General features: G+C 43.6%; 1 protein-coding gene across 1 annotated transcript in view; it reads right to left on the bottom strand.

The window, feature by feature from the left end:
- GCC2 (GRIP and coiled-coil domain containing 2) overlaps positions 1–15,751 on the bottom strand; it is a 1,443,709-nt gene that overhangs the window by 408,681 nt on the left and 1,019,277 nt on the right. The window contains exon 17 of the mRNA XM_044070984.1: positions 14,078–14,196. Coding sequence (XP_043926919.1) covers positions 14,078–14,196 — 119 coding nt within the window. The remainder of the gene's footprint in view (positions 1–14,077; positions 14,197–15,751) is intronic.

The raw sequence follows: 15,751 nt of genomic DNA, 5'->3' as shown, positions 1-15,751 counted from the left end.
TGCCTTGAGGGGTGAGACAGAAGGTCTGGATGAGGTTCCAGTGTCCACACAGGGCAAGTTAGATGAGACCACAGAAAGGGGAACCAAACTTGTCGAGGCCAAAAGGGGGTTAATGAGGATCACTTTGCTCTTCAACCTTCATGCCTTCTAAAGAAATTTGGGAATTAGAGGAATAGGAGGGAATGCATAAAGTAGATCGGGAGGCCAAGCATGGACTACAGCATCTCTTGGTGACTGCCCCTGTGGAGTGATCAGGGCAAAGTACATGCTACATTTGTTGTTGAAGGGAGAGGCAAAGAGGTTGCAGCAGGGTTGACCCCATCTGAAAAAAATCCTGTTTTCCCCTGACTGTTTCAGAGACCACTTGTGAGTCATCAATAGTACTCTGCTAAGGCTGTCCACCAATATGTTGTGCTCCCTCGGAATGTGCATTGCAACTAGAAAGCAGTTGGTGGAGACAGCTCACTGGCGCACTCTCATTGCTTCTTGACAAAGAGGATAGGGACTTGGTTACAGCTTGTTTTTTGATGCAGCACACAACAGACATGTTCTCAGTCTGAAATGCAATTGTCCCTAGAGGAAGAAGGGAGTGATCGGCTTGCAACATTAAAAGCACTGCCCTCAACTCTAGGATGCTGATAGCAGATTGGTCTCCTGGGGAGTCCACGTGACTTGAACTGTTCATCCCAGGGTAATGCCCCCACCCGAGCTGGAAAGTGTCTGTGGTCAATGTGGTGTTATGGTGGGAAGAATGAACGGTCAGTCCTGAGAAACTTCTGCATCATGAAGTCACCATAAAAGGGAATTTCTGCACACTCAAGACAGTCTTACAGGATGATTGAGGGAATGGTGCAGACGGGATCACTGGACTGGCAACATCCACTGCAGAACTTTCACATGTAAGTGAGCTGTTGGTAGTAAAGTTATTGTTGCAGCCATAGAACCCACAGCCCTAATCACATGACTTGCTGGAGAAACTGGAACTGCTAGCATTTGCCTGATATGTGTCCTTAGTGAAAAAACCCTATCTGGTGGAAGATAGGCCAGGGTTTTGTTTGTATCCAAGCAGGTTCCTATAAAATCTATCATTTGCACAGGTTGCAATTATGACTTCTGAAGATTTATATTGATTCCTAATGTTGGGGCCAGTTGCAAGAGAAAGTCCCTGGCCTGAATTAGTAGATGCTTGGTTGGTGCAATTAGGAGCCAGCCATTCAGGTAAGGAAACACATGGAATCCCTGGAGTCTGAGGTGAGATGCAACTACCGTCATGCAGTTGAACACCTGGAGGCTGTGGTGAGACCAAATGGAAGCGCACAAAACTGATAGTGACTGTCTCCCTGTCTGAAATGGAGGTACCTTCTAGAGCATCAGTTAATTTTGATATAATAGTACACATCCTTCAGGTCTATCGATCACATTCAGTCATCCTTTTGTGGAAAGGGAAGGACAGACTGAATTGTGACCATCCTGAACTTTGTGTGTTTCACAAACTTGTTCAGGTAAGTTAGGTCCAGTATGGGCCTGAAATCCCCCGATTTCTTTGGAACTAAAAAGAATTGGGAGAAAATCCCTGATCCGCGCTGGTCTAAGGGGACCACCTGGATGACTGATAACTCTCTTTTAAAGCAACTCTGCAATTTCCAAAGCTGCCACCTCCCTTTGATTGGGTGGAACATTGGGGAAATGTTGTTTTGGCTTGGGGAGATTTGAAAAGGGAATGGAGTAACCTCTGGATATACCTTGCACCCATCAGTCATTTGTGATGGCTAACCAGGCTTTAAGTGCAAGGAGCAACATCCCCTGACTGCCTCTAGAAATGGACAATTGGGCAATACTTCAAGGATGATGCAAGGATATCTCTGAAGGAGAATACTGAGACCCCTGATTCAGCAGACCTCCTCTGCCCTAAGGGCGACATCTACCACTCGAATTATTCCACCCTCTGCCCCGGGGGAAATAATCTCCCTGAAAATCCTGGCAAGGGACCTGGGACTTAATGAACCACAACTTATTTCCCTCGTGCTAATTCCTGGAGAAGGACCTTTGCAGGGTAGAGAAGTGGATTCCGACAGCAGACAAGGTCTTTCAGTCTTTCTCCCTGTGGGAGAGTGTGTCTTGAACAGTCGGGTCCAAAGAGGGAGGAAGTATCAAACAGGGCTTTGAAAAATGACACCTTGAAGGGTTCCGAGGAAATCACATAGCTACATCCAGGCATGGCCCAAATGGCAATGCCAGAACCGGTCACCCTAGAGGTGTCCTCAACTGCTTGAGACATGAGCCTCATGGATGCAGTGGAAATGGACTGTAGAGTGGCCATATAGGAGGTAAAGTTATTCCATTCCCCTACCATCATGGACTTGGGGCTGGAGCTAGAGAGCTGCTTGGGCAAGTCACTTTGTAGTCTCATAAAGTGCGAAAGGTAATTCAATGCTCTGAGGGCAAAAGTGGAAGAAGCGAAGACCTTTTTTCCAAATCTGACCATAGCCCTAGACTCCCTGTTAGGGGGATGGACAGTAGAGCTTTGCTGGGCAAGCTCTTTTTGGTGGCTGCCGCAACCACTATAGTGTCTACTAGAATGCCCTTCATCCAGTGGAGTCTATCCTGGGGGGGTTGGCACTAAGGATTTTGTCTGCTCTTTCAGGCGTAGAATCTGCAGTGTCTAGTTCCTTCCATACCCTTGCAGACACTAGATCCACTAGAGGGTCTGTGGGGGGGGGGCATCCAGGATGTAGATGGGCTGGTCCCAAAGGCCTCCAGGTGCACTGACTCATCTGGGGTGGAGTTTGGGGTTGACCAGTCGCACCTCTGATGAAGGATTTCCAAAATGTCTCAGAAAGGAAAAGTCAGGTGCAAATTTAGGGGATCCCTACTCATCATCGATGTCAGTGTCTGTCGTGACAGATTTCTATGGGGAATCTCAGTGTCCCCTTTTACATCTCTTCTTCTGAGGAACCTCCTCAATGGGGCATTCCAGGGAGGTGTCAAAAGAAGTCTGGGCTTTCCTAAGTGGAAATGTCTGGAGGCCCTAAGGAGCTGGCTTCCCTGGTGGCATAAGAGATGTCTCCAACGCTGAGCTCGGGAGGGGAAGGGGTGGATCCGAAACTGTAGGAGCCAGAGGTCTCCTAAGAGCAGAGAGGACCCTCTCCACCACCTTGAAGGGTGAAGAACTGCCAGAGTCCCAAGGGAGCCTCCATTATCCCAAAGGATCAGGAACAGCCCACCCAGTCATCAGCAGCCCTCCACTCGGGGAGTCGGCACAGAGCTGTCGAATGCCAAGGCACCAAGGAGAAGTGACAGCTCAGAGAACTTTGGAGTCAAAGTTAACCCCCCAGACTAAATGTCAAGGCTGCAGCTCCAAGATTTGCTCGGCCCTGACACAGCCGGAACTGCGCAGGTCAAAGAAGCAATCAGGCTCAAAGAGGTAAAGACTAGTGGACCTGACGAACCAGCCCCAGGGACAGACGGATCCAGGAGCTCCGAAACGGTAGGCTGGATCTGAAATGGAGAAACTATTCTGCAGGGAGAAGCTGCTGCTTCAAGGCCTGCATCCAAAATCCCAGACTCTCCTTGTTTCTTGAGCTTCCCCGTTTCACCATCATCCCTTTCCACTTTGAATTATAGTTTTCTGCTTGTGCTATGTATAGGAGCATTAACTGAGTAGCTCTGAAAAATCTCTTCAAATCATGTAATCTCAACCAGTCATGTTCTGCTGGAAAAACCAGCTTATCCCACTGAACTCTTGCCATTTTTCCCTCCCAGATAAAGTCCTTCAGCTCTTTATTAATTGCTATCCACAACTTCTCCTCTGGTTGATAAAAATATGCCTGACCTGTGTATCAGACTAATGGGACTAAAAACATGTTAACTGCTTGTACCTTACTATCCATACCCATATAACAAAGATTCCATTTTCTCAGTTTTTTATTAGCTTTTGTTTAGCCTCTTCCCACATATCCTTAGCTGCCACACCAGAATCATTTTAATCCATACCTAAATGCTTCATTTTATCATGTCCCCATACATATGGATATTGCTGAACCAACTCATATGTGGCTAGATAACTTACTGCTATTGCCCTCGTTTTCACTTCATTAACTTTGTATCCTAAAAAGATTTGAAACAGTCTCAAAATGTTCCACAACACTGTAATCTCTCTTTCTGGTTTTATCAGGTATAAAATATTATTACAGCAAACTCTCAGTTAACCAGCACCCATGAGGATTGGTAGATGCCACACAAAGTACAGTTTTGTACCTACCATAAATGTAGATGTTCGAGTGTTCACCCTGCTGCAGTTATCACACTTGGGTTATCCTGTCGTCAGGCGGTCCCGCAGTCGGTCGGATTTCCAAAGTCTTGGTCCGACGTCGGTTGCTGTCGCCTCATCCCTGACGTCAGTGCACCAGGGGTACTTATATTGCAACCAACGCCATTTTCTTCAGTTTTTCTTGCCCCAGATGTCAGGTGCCCCCAAAAGGGTGATCCAAATCAGTACCAAAAAGTGAGAACACTGTACAGACACAAAAACCCTTCAGCTATAAGCAAATACATCAGTAAGGCATAGCAGAGGTTTAGCCAGTAGATCAGAGGGGTTGGAGGGAGGGTAACCTGGACTGCAGCAGGGTGAACACTCGAACATCTACATTTATGGTAGGTACAAAACTGTACTATGTTCATTGTGTTACCCTGCTGCAGTCATCACACTTGGGTTGAGTCCCAAAGCTAAGGTAGGGTGAAGGCATTATAGAGGGTTAGAGGAGGCAATGAGTCCCTGCAGAACTGCAGTGGTGAAGCCTGCCCTGGACTTAGAATAAAGAGGTAAGTGATAGTGTTTGGTGAAGGTGTGTACAGAACTCCAAGTTGCAGCTTCTAAAATTTCCTTGGTAGGAACCCCCCTGAGAAAGACTGTAGAGGTAGCTGTTGCCCTAGTAGAGTGGGGTCTAATGGTAGGAGGAACTGGTTTCCCATGATGGGTATAGCAGAATCGTATGCAATGGCCTATCCATTTAGAAATGGTTTGTTTGGAAATGGCCCTCCCTTGAGAAGCTGTAGCATAGGAAACAAAGAGCTAGTCAGTTTTTCTGAAAGATTTAGTTTTAACCAAGTAATATTGAAGCTGCCTGTGAATGTCCAAGGAATGTAGGAGTCTCTCACCTTTGTTCTGTGGATTGGGGAAGAAAGTGGGCAGATGGATGGTTTGATTTAAAGCTACGCTGGAAACCACCTTAGGCATGAAGGAAGGATTAGTTCATAGAGAAACTCTGTCTTGATGAAAAATGAGGAAAGGTTCCACTGCCATAAGTGCCTGTAATTCTGAAACTCTCCTAGCAGAAGTTATTGCCAGGAACAGGGCAGTCTTCCAAGATAGGAACTGAAGGTCTGCAGAAAAAGCTGGTTCAAAGGGAGGTAATGTTAGTTTTTCCAGAACAAAGTTGAGGTCCCATGTAGGTGTAGGAGCTCTTCTAGGTGGTCTAATGTTTTTTGCCCCTCTGAGGAACTGCCTTAGGAGTGGATTTGAAAATAAAGGTGGATTCGTGTCGTAGTGGGCTGAAATAGCTGAAGCATGGATTTTAATTGAGGAGAAGGAAAGTCTTTTATGCAACATCTCAGCTAAATACTGCAGAATGTGAGGCATATGAGGCCGAGTTGTATCTAGGCCTTTAGCTTGGTTCCAAGCAGAAAACCTTTTCCACTTGTCCGAGTAAGCCTTCCTGGTGCTTGGCCTCCTGGCTTCTAGAATAATATCCAGTACTGCATGTGAAAGAGGGGCTGGTTGGCTGCTTAACTGATTTGCCATGCAGCCACTATTAAGGTTTTGATCTGGCTGTGTAGAACCTGCTTGTCTTGCTGTGTGAGCAAATGAGGTACTTGAGGCAATATCCATGGTGGACTGTGAGCCATATTCTTCAATAGTGGGTACCAGTGCTGGCGTAGCCCGTCTCGGGCTATGAGAATCATTCAAGGTTTCTTCTTTTTGACCTTCAAAAGAACCTTTGTGAGAAGAGGCAATGGAGGAAAGGCATATGCTGTCAGGTTTTTCCAACTGAAGGAGAGAGCATCCACTTTCCAAGCTTGCTGGTGGAATGTCCTTGTACAAAATTTTGTCAGCTGGAAGTTTTGAGGACTGGCAAACAGGTCTATATTTGGTAGGCCCCATCTCTGAGTTATCATTGCAAATATTTGTGGGTCTAGCTTCCACTCGTGGGGATCTTTGATGTTTCTGCTTAGGTCGTCTGCCAATGTGTTTTTCTGTCCTGGCAGGAAGTGAGATTGTAACTGGACTTGGTAGGTCAGAGCTGCGTTCCATAAGATTATTGCTTGCCCGCAAAGAGGGTAGGAATGTGTGCCCCCTTGTTTGTTTATGTACCACATTACTGTGGTGTTGTCCGTCTTTACTGCCAGTTGTCTAGGTTGTAGTAGATCCTTGAAGGCTGTCAGAGCTTTCTGTACAGCTAGCATCTCTTTTTGGTTTATGTGCAGTTTTCTTTGTTCTGCAGTTCATAGGCCTTGAATGCACTGCCCTGCCATGTGAGCCCCCCAGGCATAGTCTGAAGCATCTGTTGTGATAGTTTGCCTGGGTGGGGGCAAGGTGAAAGGCTGACCCTGGTTGAGGTGACATGCCTGTGCCCACCATAGAAATTCCTGTTGAAGGCAGGGAATGAGAGATATCACTATGTGCAAGCTGTGGCTGTGTTGAGACCATACGCTTTTTAGGTACCATTGTAATTTCCTCATATGCAGTTTTGCAAATGGTATTATCAGAATGCAAGATGCCATGAAGCCCAAAGCCTGCAGAATTTTTCTTGCAGTTAATTGGGTCTTTGTTGCCAATGTCTTGAAATATTGAGTCAGTTGTAATTGCTTGTCTGGTGTAAGATAAGCCTTCTGGGCCATTGTGTCCAAGCTGGCACCCAGGAATGTCATTTTTTGTGAGGGTACTAGTTTTGACTTCTTTTCGTTTACTGTGTACCCCAGACAATTTAGTAGATGCTTCACAAAAGTCAGATGTTGTATGAGAATGTCTTTTCTTTCTGCTTGGATGAGGCACTCGTCCAGGTATGGATATATTTGAATTCCTCTTTGTCTGCAGTATGCAATTACTGGTGCCAGGCATTTTGTGAATACTCTGGGCGCAGTAGATAAGCCAAAGGGCAATGCAGAGAATTGATAATGGGTTGAACCTGCAATGAAACGGAGGTATCTTCTGCAACTTTGTCTGATAGGGACATGCAGGTATGCCTCCTTGAGGTCCAACGTTACCAGCCATGCTTCCTTGCCCAACATGGGAAGTAGCTGCTGTAGTGTTAGCATCTTGAATTTGGGAACTTGTAAGTAAGTGTTTAGAATTGAAAGGTCCAGAATTGGTCTCCAAGCATTTTCTTTCCTGGGTACTAGGAATAGTCTTGAGTAAAATCCTTGGCCTTGCTCTTGAGTTGGCACCCTTTGAATGGCTCTCATGGCCATGAGAGCTGTAATTTGTTTTTGAGCCTCTGCCCTTTGATTTTGTGGCAGGTTTGGCATTCCTCTTTTTATTGGCAAGGTGTGAAAGTGGAATCTGTATCCTCGTAAAATTATGTCAAGGACCCATTTGTCCTTTGTGACCATGTGCCAGTTGTCTACAAATAATGCTAGTTTTCCCCCCAGGGGGGCTGACAAGAGAGCTTTGTTTGGCCAGTTGAGGTGCAAGTCATTGAGTTTGCCTTCTGGTGGCTTGAGACCTGTCTTCTCCTCCCTTCTGGGTTGGAGTGGTCCATTGGCGAGGCTTATACTGAGCTTGTGGTTGTCCTCTGCCCCTTGGGCGCCTGTATTTACCCCTCTAAGGCCTGTCAGTGGCTGGAAAGGACCAATTTTTGGTTGGCCAGTTTCTGCTGAAGTGAGGGGGTTGTACCTGTAGGAAATCTTTGACTGTCTGCATTGATTTTGCCTTATCTTCCATTTTCTTTAAAACTTCTTCTGTTTTAGCACCAAAAAGAACATCCTGCTACAAGGGAGCATCTAGTAGTTTTGCTTTGACATGTTCAGGCAGACTTTGTTCCTTTAACCAGGCATGCCTACGTATAACTGAACCAGTGACCACTGCTCTGCAGGAGACCTCCAAAGAATCAAACCCGCATTGTAAGGTATGTTTGCCCACCTGCTCTGTGGCGTGCAACAAATCCTGTACTTCTTTCAATTCAGATTGTTGAGGAAGGGTTATCTTTTGTTTTAACTGAGAGATCAGAAATTGCTGATACTTAAGCATATGAAATTGACAGTTTAGAGCTCTCATAGCTAAAGTGGCTGAGGTGTAAACCTTTTTCCCCTATCTGTCTAGTGCTTTTGAATCCCTTTCAGAAGGTACTGGATTTTTAGCATTGGAAGCCTTAGCCCCCTTGGGACCCTGGGAGATAGTCTCTGGGTCAGCTACTGGGCTTTTGTAAAGGAATTTATGGGAATCAGGTACTCTGTAGTATCTGTCAGGCTTGGCCGGGGCAGGAGGCAGAGAGTCAGGGTTGAAACTGGATTCTAAATAAACATCATCCACAATGTCCAAAACAGGAGGGATGGCTAGAGGTCTGTGCTGGGGGAGTAAAAGAAACTCTCTGAGCCTTTTCTTGGAATCAGAGAAATCCTGACCTTCCCAGTGAAAATGTTCCCTCATAGTGTGTAAAGTTTCCCCAAAAAAGTAATCTTCTGGAGGGAAGCTGAGGGAATAGAGTCCTCAGCATCAGAATCTTCATAAGGAGAGAAGGAATAGTCTTGGTCTTCAGAGGTATCCGAAGAAATAGACAGTTGCTCAGAGGAAGCAGATTCTTCCTCTTGTCTAGGCCTTTTGTCAGGAGGAGGCTGGGAACCCCTGATAAGAGAAATCAGATCTTCAGCCATTTTGAGCATCTGTTTATTAGGCATAGGTCCTTGAACAGGAGACTGAAGTGAAGCTTTTTTCGATTTGGAAGGAGTCTTCGGTTTAGAAAATGTTTTGACTAAGTCATCGGTCTGAAAACGCCTTCAGAAAGCGAAGGTGTTTCAGAAGTACCGGTGTCCTTGGGAGGTAAGTCGTCGGTAGGGCCTGAAGTAAAAGGCTGCGTCGGCCTAGTACATTCCGTCAAGATATCCATAGGGGTCTCGGGTTCCTCAACTGCGGTAGTCAGAGGCTGCATCGGAGCATCACTGATAACCGGAGAACCGGAGACCGGATCAACCGAGGCCTCGGAATAAGGCTTAGGCCTGGGCTGTCGATCCTTATCCCTGCGTTTTTTGTGCACGCCGGTAGTCGGTAGCTCCGACGGCATGTTATAATTAAATTTTCTGATAAAAAATTGTCGTGTAAAATCAAATCGTCTTTTAATAGTGCGTTTATTAAATCTAGCACAAAAACGACAAGTAGTGACGTCGTGATCAGGGCCTAGGAAGGGTATACAATAAGAATGAAAATCCTTATGAGGTATTTGCTTCCCACAAGAAATACAATTGTTAACTTTTTCTGACATCGGTCTGAGGCAAGAAAAGTTTCCCCAACGGGGTACTTAGCTTTATAGAAGACTTCGGTCTGAAACTCGAATTCGAAAATCTCAGGAGTCGGCCGACCGGCACTAGCGAACTGCTTCTGCTTCGGGCACCGCGCGGCAAGAAAGACTGAAGAAAATGGCATTGGTTGCAATACATGTACCCCTGGTGCACTGACGTCAGGGATGAGGCAACAGCAACCGACGTCGGACCAAGACTTTGGAAATTCGGCCGACTGCGGGACCGCCTGACGACAGGATAACTCAAGTGTGATGACTGCAGCAGGGTAACACGATGAACAGCTGTAGTTTCTGGTTGCTTGAGAGTTACTATAAAAAAAATAGGCCTGACTAATACTGTACCATATACTATTTATTTGGTTTGACTTGTTCTCAGGTTAGGGAGAGAGGGAATTTATCCCTGCCTTCCTTTTTAAAACTCTAAAATTCTAATGAACATAAGGTATGTTTTTGTGAGGGGGGACAGAAAGTGCAACACACAAAAATTATACCGTCTTCCTTTGATTTTTTTGTTTTGTTAGTTGCTTGAGTTCCGGTTAATTGAGAGTTTACAGTATCTGCAAATACAGCCAGCTTTTCTTGACTACCATACCAATTATAGCCTTGAATGTCTGAGTCTTGTATTTTCTTTGTCAATGGTTCTAAATATAATGCAAATAATAGAGAGGAAAGAGGACACCCCTGCCTGGATCTTCTGCTCAAGCAGAAATTATTAAAGAAGACCCCACCCACTTTAATTTTTGCCTTCGCTCCTTCAATCAGAAATTCAAATGTTTCTGTTGCCCTGCTCATAAAGTCCCAGCTTACTCTGTCAAATGCTTTCTCTCCATCAAGACCCACCAACAACAATGGTATTTTCTTACATTCTGCTTTCCTCTGATCAATGTCTGTTAATGTTGTCAAATGTCTGCCTCCCCTCCACAAAACCACTTTGACCCATATCTATCAATTTTGGCATTACTTTTGCCATTCTTTTAGCCACTATAGACATGAACACTGTAATCATGGTTTAGTATTGAACTGGGCCTGTATGAAGCTGGATCGGATGGATCTTTGCCCTCTTTAGATATTACAGCTACCACGGCTTTCTTCCAGGATGTTGGTACTTCTCCTCTTAAAATACTGCTAAATAAAACCCTCCAGATCTTTATCAGTTTTTTTCCCTCCTAACTTCCACACTTCCACAGGAATACCATCTATTCCTGAGCACTTTCCTTCACACTGGTTACTCATCACAATTTTTATCTCATCTCCCCCTATCCTAACCCTTAGTAATTGAGCCTCATCTACCTCTAACCTTGGTATATTTAATTCTCCCATAAACATTTCCATTTATATATTTTCTTGATTTCCATGTGTGTCTGCATTATACAGACTTTCATAGAATTTCCGAAATATTTCTAATACCACTACAGGATCTCTTGTTACCTTCATTGTTATAGGCTTCCTAAACTTGGTGACAGCCCTTTCTACTTTCTGTTGCCCGAGTCATTGAATTAAAGACTTTTGTGCCCTAATGTTATTATCAAAAAAACAGTTGCTTAACAGCAATCTTTCTAAACGTGTGTATATTATAGAGGTAATCCCTTATTTTCTGCTTAGCATTCTGCAGTTGATCCTCTTCTTGTTCTGTGAGACTCCCCCTATTCTGTAATACTTTAACATTTGCCAGTCATTCTAAATAATTTTTGTTACTTCTTAACCATAGCTCCCTTTCTTCTATTTCCACCCTATTTTTAAACTCCACCTTAACTTTAGCCCATTCCCTAGCTATATTTTCAGAAGCAATTTCTGTCCTCTTGAATCCAGTCTTCACGGTTATGTTTAAAGCAAGATAGTCAGTCACACTACTTAACATGCAGTGTAAGTTTATTCTAGAGGTTTGGGATGTGCTGGGTTATAAAGCCTATCCCCGTAACATTTTCACTTATCTGATTGTGAAGGTTTAGCTCTCTGGTTCTAGTATCTGTGGAGATACTGGGCTTGTGGAGAAAAAAGTGGTACAGGAGAAGTGGGTCTCTGATGTAGCTGTAAGTGATGCAGAGATCTCCCCTCAAAGGTTTACAAGACATGTAGTAAACAGATAAATCGTCCAGGCTCTCTTGGTAGTTAAGTGATGTTAGGCCTGTGATATTTTTTGTTAGAAACCACTGGGGTCTTTCTAATTGATAAGTTTAGTGCAATAAATCCTAAAGTGTCAATGACCTAATCAATGCTGAATATTTGGGAGTGATCACCTCTTTAGACCTTGATGATACTCCTTTGGCAAATAGCTATTCTTTGTAAAAGGATTTCGTGACAATTGTTTGGATGGTGCAGTGGTGTACTGGTTAGCGTTGTTGCCTCACAGCAAGAGGTTCTCCAATTTGATTCTCAGCGGGGTTGCCTTCTTTGTGGACATGTCCTCCCTGCATTCATGAGGGTTTCCTCTGGGTGCTCCGGTTTCCTCCCATGTTACAAAGACATGTGCCTGGAGTGTTTCTTCCTGGGTCTCTGCTGAAAATAGGCTCTGTCCTAGTCGGACTTTCCTGGTAAACAAATGTTAAATAAATAAAAAAATAAAACACGGTGGTCAAAATGGAGGAAGTTATCAATCCATATTACACACACACACACACACACACACACACACACACACACATATTACAAACTAAGAAGTAATACTGGTTGGCTAACAAGAGGTTAAGAAAGCAGTTACACTATCGGACAATAAGTCATCAGAGACACTCTACCAGCTTCAGGAAACTAACTCAGTAGATAGCACAAAGAAACTCGACTCAGTACACGGCACAAACAAACTATCAGGTTGCAAGACAAAGACAGAAAGATAAAGAAGACAGTCATCAGACACCCTTCATAAGGGATGCCAGCAGCAACTTGGTCACCAGTTTACTGGACATCAAAGGCAGATGGAAGGAGTATTTAAAGCAGTTGCTGCATGAAGAAAACCCCACAGAAACTGCAATGCTCCAGACACAGCCTACAATGAAAGATGAGGAGGATCCCACCCTAGAAGAAGTAAGAACAGCACTAAGGAAAATTAAGTCAGGGAAAGCAGGAGACTCAGATGAGATCAAATATGGCATGATTAAGATGTTGGGTGAGTTAGGGGAGAAATGGTACCTAAGGGTACTCATAGCAGTATGGTGAGAAAGTTGAATTCCAGATGACTGGAGAATAAGTATACTAGTGCCAGGGTACAAGAACAAATGGGACATTTACAAATGTGGGCCGTGTTGTGGTATCAGACTCCTGTTTCACTGCATGAAAGATCTGGGGTGGGTGACTGGTAAAGTAACAGTAGAAAGTAGATGGGAGATGAGCACTTCAAATTCAGATCAGGATGTAGCACAACTGACCTGATGTTTGCAGTGAGACCAACAGTTGAGAAGAAGCTAGATATGAGGAAAGAATCCAACTCGACATTCCTAGACATGGGGAAAGCATATGGCAATGTCCCAAGAAAGCTAATTTGGGCAGTTCTACAATGGTTCAAAGTCCCAGAAGCATTAATAGAATTAAGACAAGCTGCATAAAAACACCCAATGACACAAGTAAGAACAGTGTTAGTTCTCACAGAGGGGTTTCCAATAGGAGTGGATGTGCATCAGGGTTCAGCTTTGTCCACTGCTGTTCATACTGTTGATGGACTACATTAACAAACAGATCGGAGGGGACAGATCAACAAACAAATGATGATGTGGCATTACAGACAGACGGACTCTGATCAAGAACTTCAGCAAAGAATAGGGGAATGGAATATGAAACTGAAGGCACAAAGGATGAAACAGAGTACAGATAAGAGCTGTAATGGCAGGAAAGGGGCTGCAACCTACTGGCACATTGTGTCAGGGGTAGTATGTGACAGAAGAAAGCCAAATAAAATGAGAAGTAAGGTATACATAAAACAGTGGTACGACCAGTACAGGTGAATGATAAAGAAACAGGGGCAGTGAAGGCAGTGTAGCTGAGGAAGCTACAAGTGATGGAGATGATATGTCTGAGACAGGAGTGGGAAGCAGACTGTAGGACAGACAACAAAATGAGGACATCAGAGCAGAAAACACCAGTAGCCCCAGTTGAAGAGAAAGTCAAACAAAACAGAATAGGATGGTTCTGGTACGTCTTCAGGAATGCAGAAAACAATCTGATGAAAAAGATTTAGGACAGACAGGAAGAAGGCAAGAGGAAATGAGGACATCCAGCAAAAAGATCGATGGACTGTGTAACAGCAGACCGGCAACAGTCAGGCATAACTGTTAAAGAAGAGAGTGATACTGAACTGCAAGACAGAGAACGAGACATGGCAACAGTTGACAAGACACCCTGACCCCATGTAGAAAATGGAGGATGATAATGGTGATGATAAACACACACACACACCCACCTCTGACAAATATAGATATATATATCATATATACATATATGTAGATATAGACACACTTGCACACACATCTATGATGTATCCATGAACATTTGCAGTCCTACCTTTTCATCTTAGCGTGGGGAATAACAAAAAGTTATGAGAAACTGTTGACAGCAGAATGTATCCATAAACATAAACTTACCTTTCTTGTTTAGAAGCATCATTTTCACTTTGAGAAGACTTGTTCTTCTGCTGTTTTAAAACATTATGCACTCGAACTTTGTAGCTCTCAAATTCTGCAGCTGTTGATGCTTGCTCTGCCTGTAATCCAAATTAACATCATCAGCCAATCCCTTCGACATTTTACACAGCAAATGCTTATGAGAATTTTTATATATTTGTCTTGCATTTTTACACATGTTCTAACAAAGATTGCTGGACAGCATTTCTTAATTTCTGTCATTGATCTCACAGTCATTAATATCACTACTGCTTGGTTGTTTGACATGACACAGATTCAGCAACGCCAGTTTAACTGACAATAACCAAACAAACAGGCAAGTGACCACTGGATCATATATAACATGCTCTGAGGTATGATGACCTTAAAATTTATTATACTGGACTGGATGTTACATGGGGCCTACTCCAGTATGGTCAGTTTCAGAAAACTGACAATCTGACCTATTGGACTTGAATAAATTGAGTTCCCTGATCAGAACTGCATTTAAGCAAACCATGACTAATATGAGTTCATGCATCACTAAGTAGGGGCCACAGTAATGCCCAGCTATGAAGGATTACCAGCCAACTGTCAATTCCATGAAGCCTGCAGAAGGAATGCACTTCAGCTGCAAGAAAGCTCTGAAATGTTTGGCAGACTTTTATATGAAATTGTTTGAGCTCCTGGCAGGCTGGTTGGTCACATCTTTGACAGGATATGATACAAATGGCTAGTCTACTGGTACAGTGATATACTAATGTCAGTAGCTCCTGAGCATGTTACACTAGTACAACAGCAGATCTTTAACTGAAACTAGGTAGAAAGCTGGAAAACTCTAGATTGTTATGGCAACTATCCCTTATGCAGAGGAGTAGAGGGTAAAATAACGCAAATACTTTTGGCAGATTTACAGTTTAACAAGAGAGTTTAAAAGAATCATTAATTTTAGGATCCAGCTCACCTGAACTTCTCTGGCACATGAGGGAGGTCCAAAAGCAAACAAAGCCAAAACCACCTCACTAGACGGCAGTGGTGAGATTACGGTGAAAGAACCATCATGTTTACTTGATGCCAGACTGAGAATGTTTTTCTTTACCAAATTTGCCAGATTTAGAGGAAGCTACCAAATGCATCTTAAGACCCAAAGTACATTTTTTGAGGACTTTGTTTCACATTAGCCTCCTTTTCCTGGAAGGCATCATGTCATCCTGTTTCTCCACCACAGACTCAAGACTGTCCCATGATTCCCATCTGACAACATATCTAGCTCAAAGTAAATTGTAAATGTTAGTCTCCTACTACTGGGACAGGAAGTCGCAGTCACAATCACCCATTCCACAATGCATTACTAAGGCACAGCAATTTGTCAAGAAAGGCTGATTTTGGACAAAATGTTAAAAAATGCAAACAAATGGTCCTCTCTGGTGATTTCACAATGGATAGCTATAAACAAATCTTTTCATCACTAGTGGGAGATCTTTTCTGTGTTCTAGTAAATGTTCACTTAGCCAGTAAACAAACGTAAAAAAACAAATTAATCCTTCATTTGAAATTCTGTCAGTAAAGCTCATAAAAATACGAGCAATACTTTTTTTTAGGCTGCATATTACATCACTAGAAATACATTTTCTATGCTTTCTAATATTAGTACAT

The sequence above is a fragment of the Protopterus annectens genome, chromosome 5.part0 (assembly GCF_019279795.1).
Source record: "Protopterus annectens isolate FY-2018-M chromosome 5.part0, PAN1.0, whole genome shotgun sequence".
Taxonomy (NCBI): Eukaryota; Metazoa; Chordata; order Ceratodontiformes; family Protopteridae; genus Protopterus; species Protopterus annectens.
The sequence above is the reverse complement of the archived record's forward strand: the minus strand, read 5'-3'. Positions and strand labels throughout refer to the sequence as shown.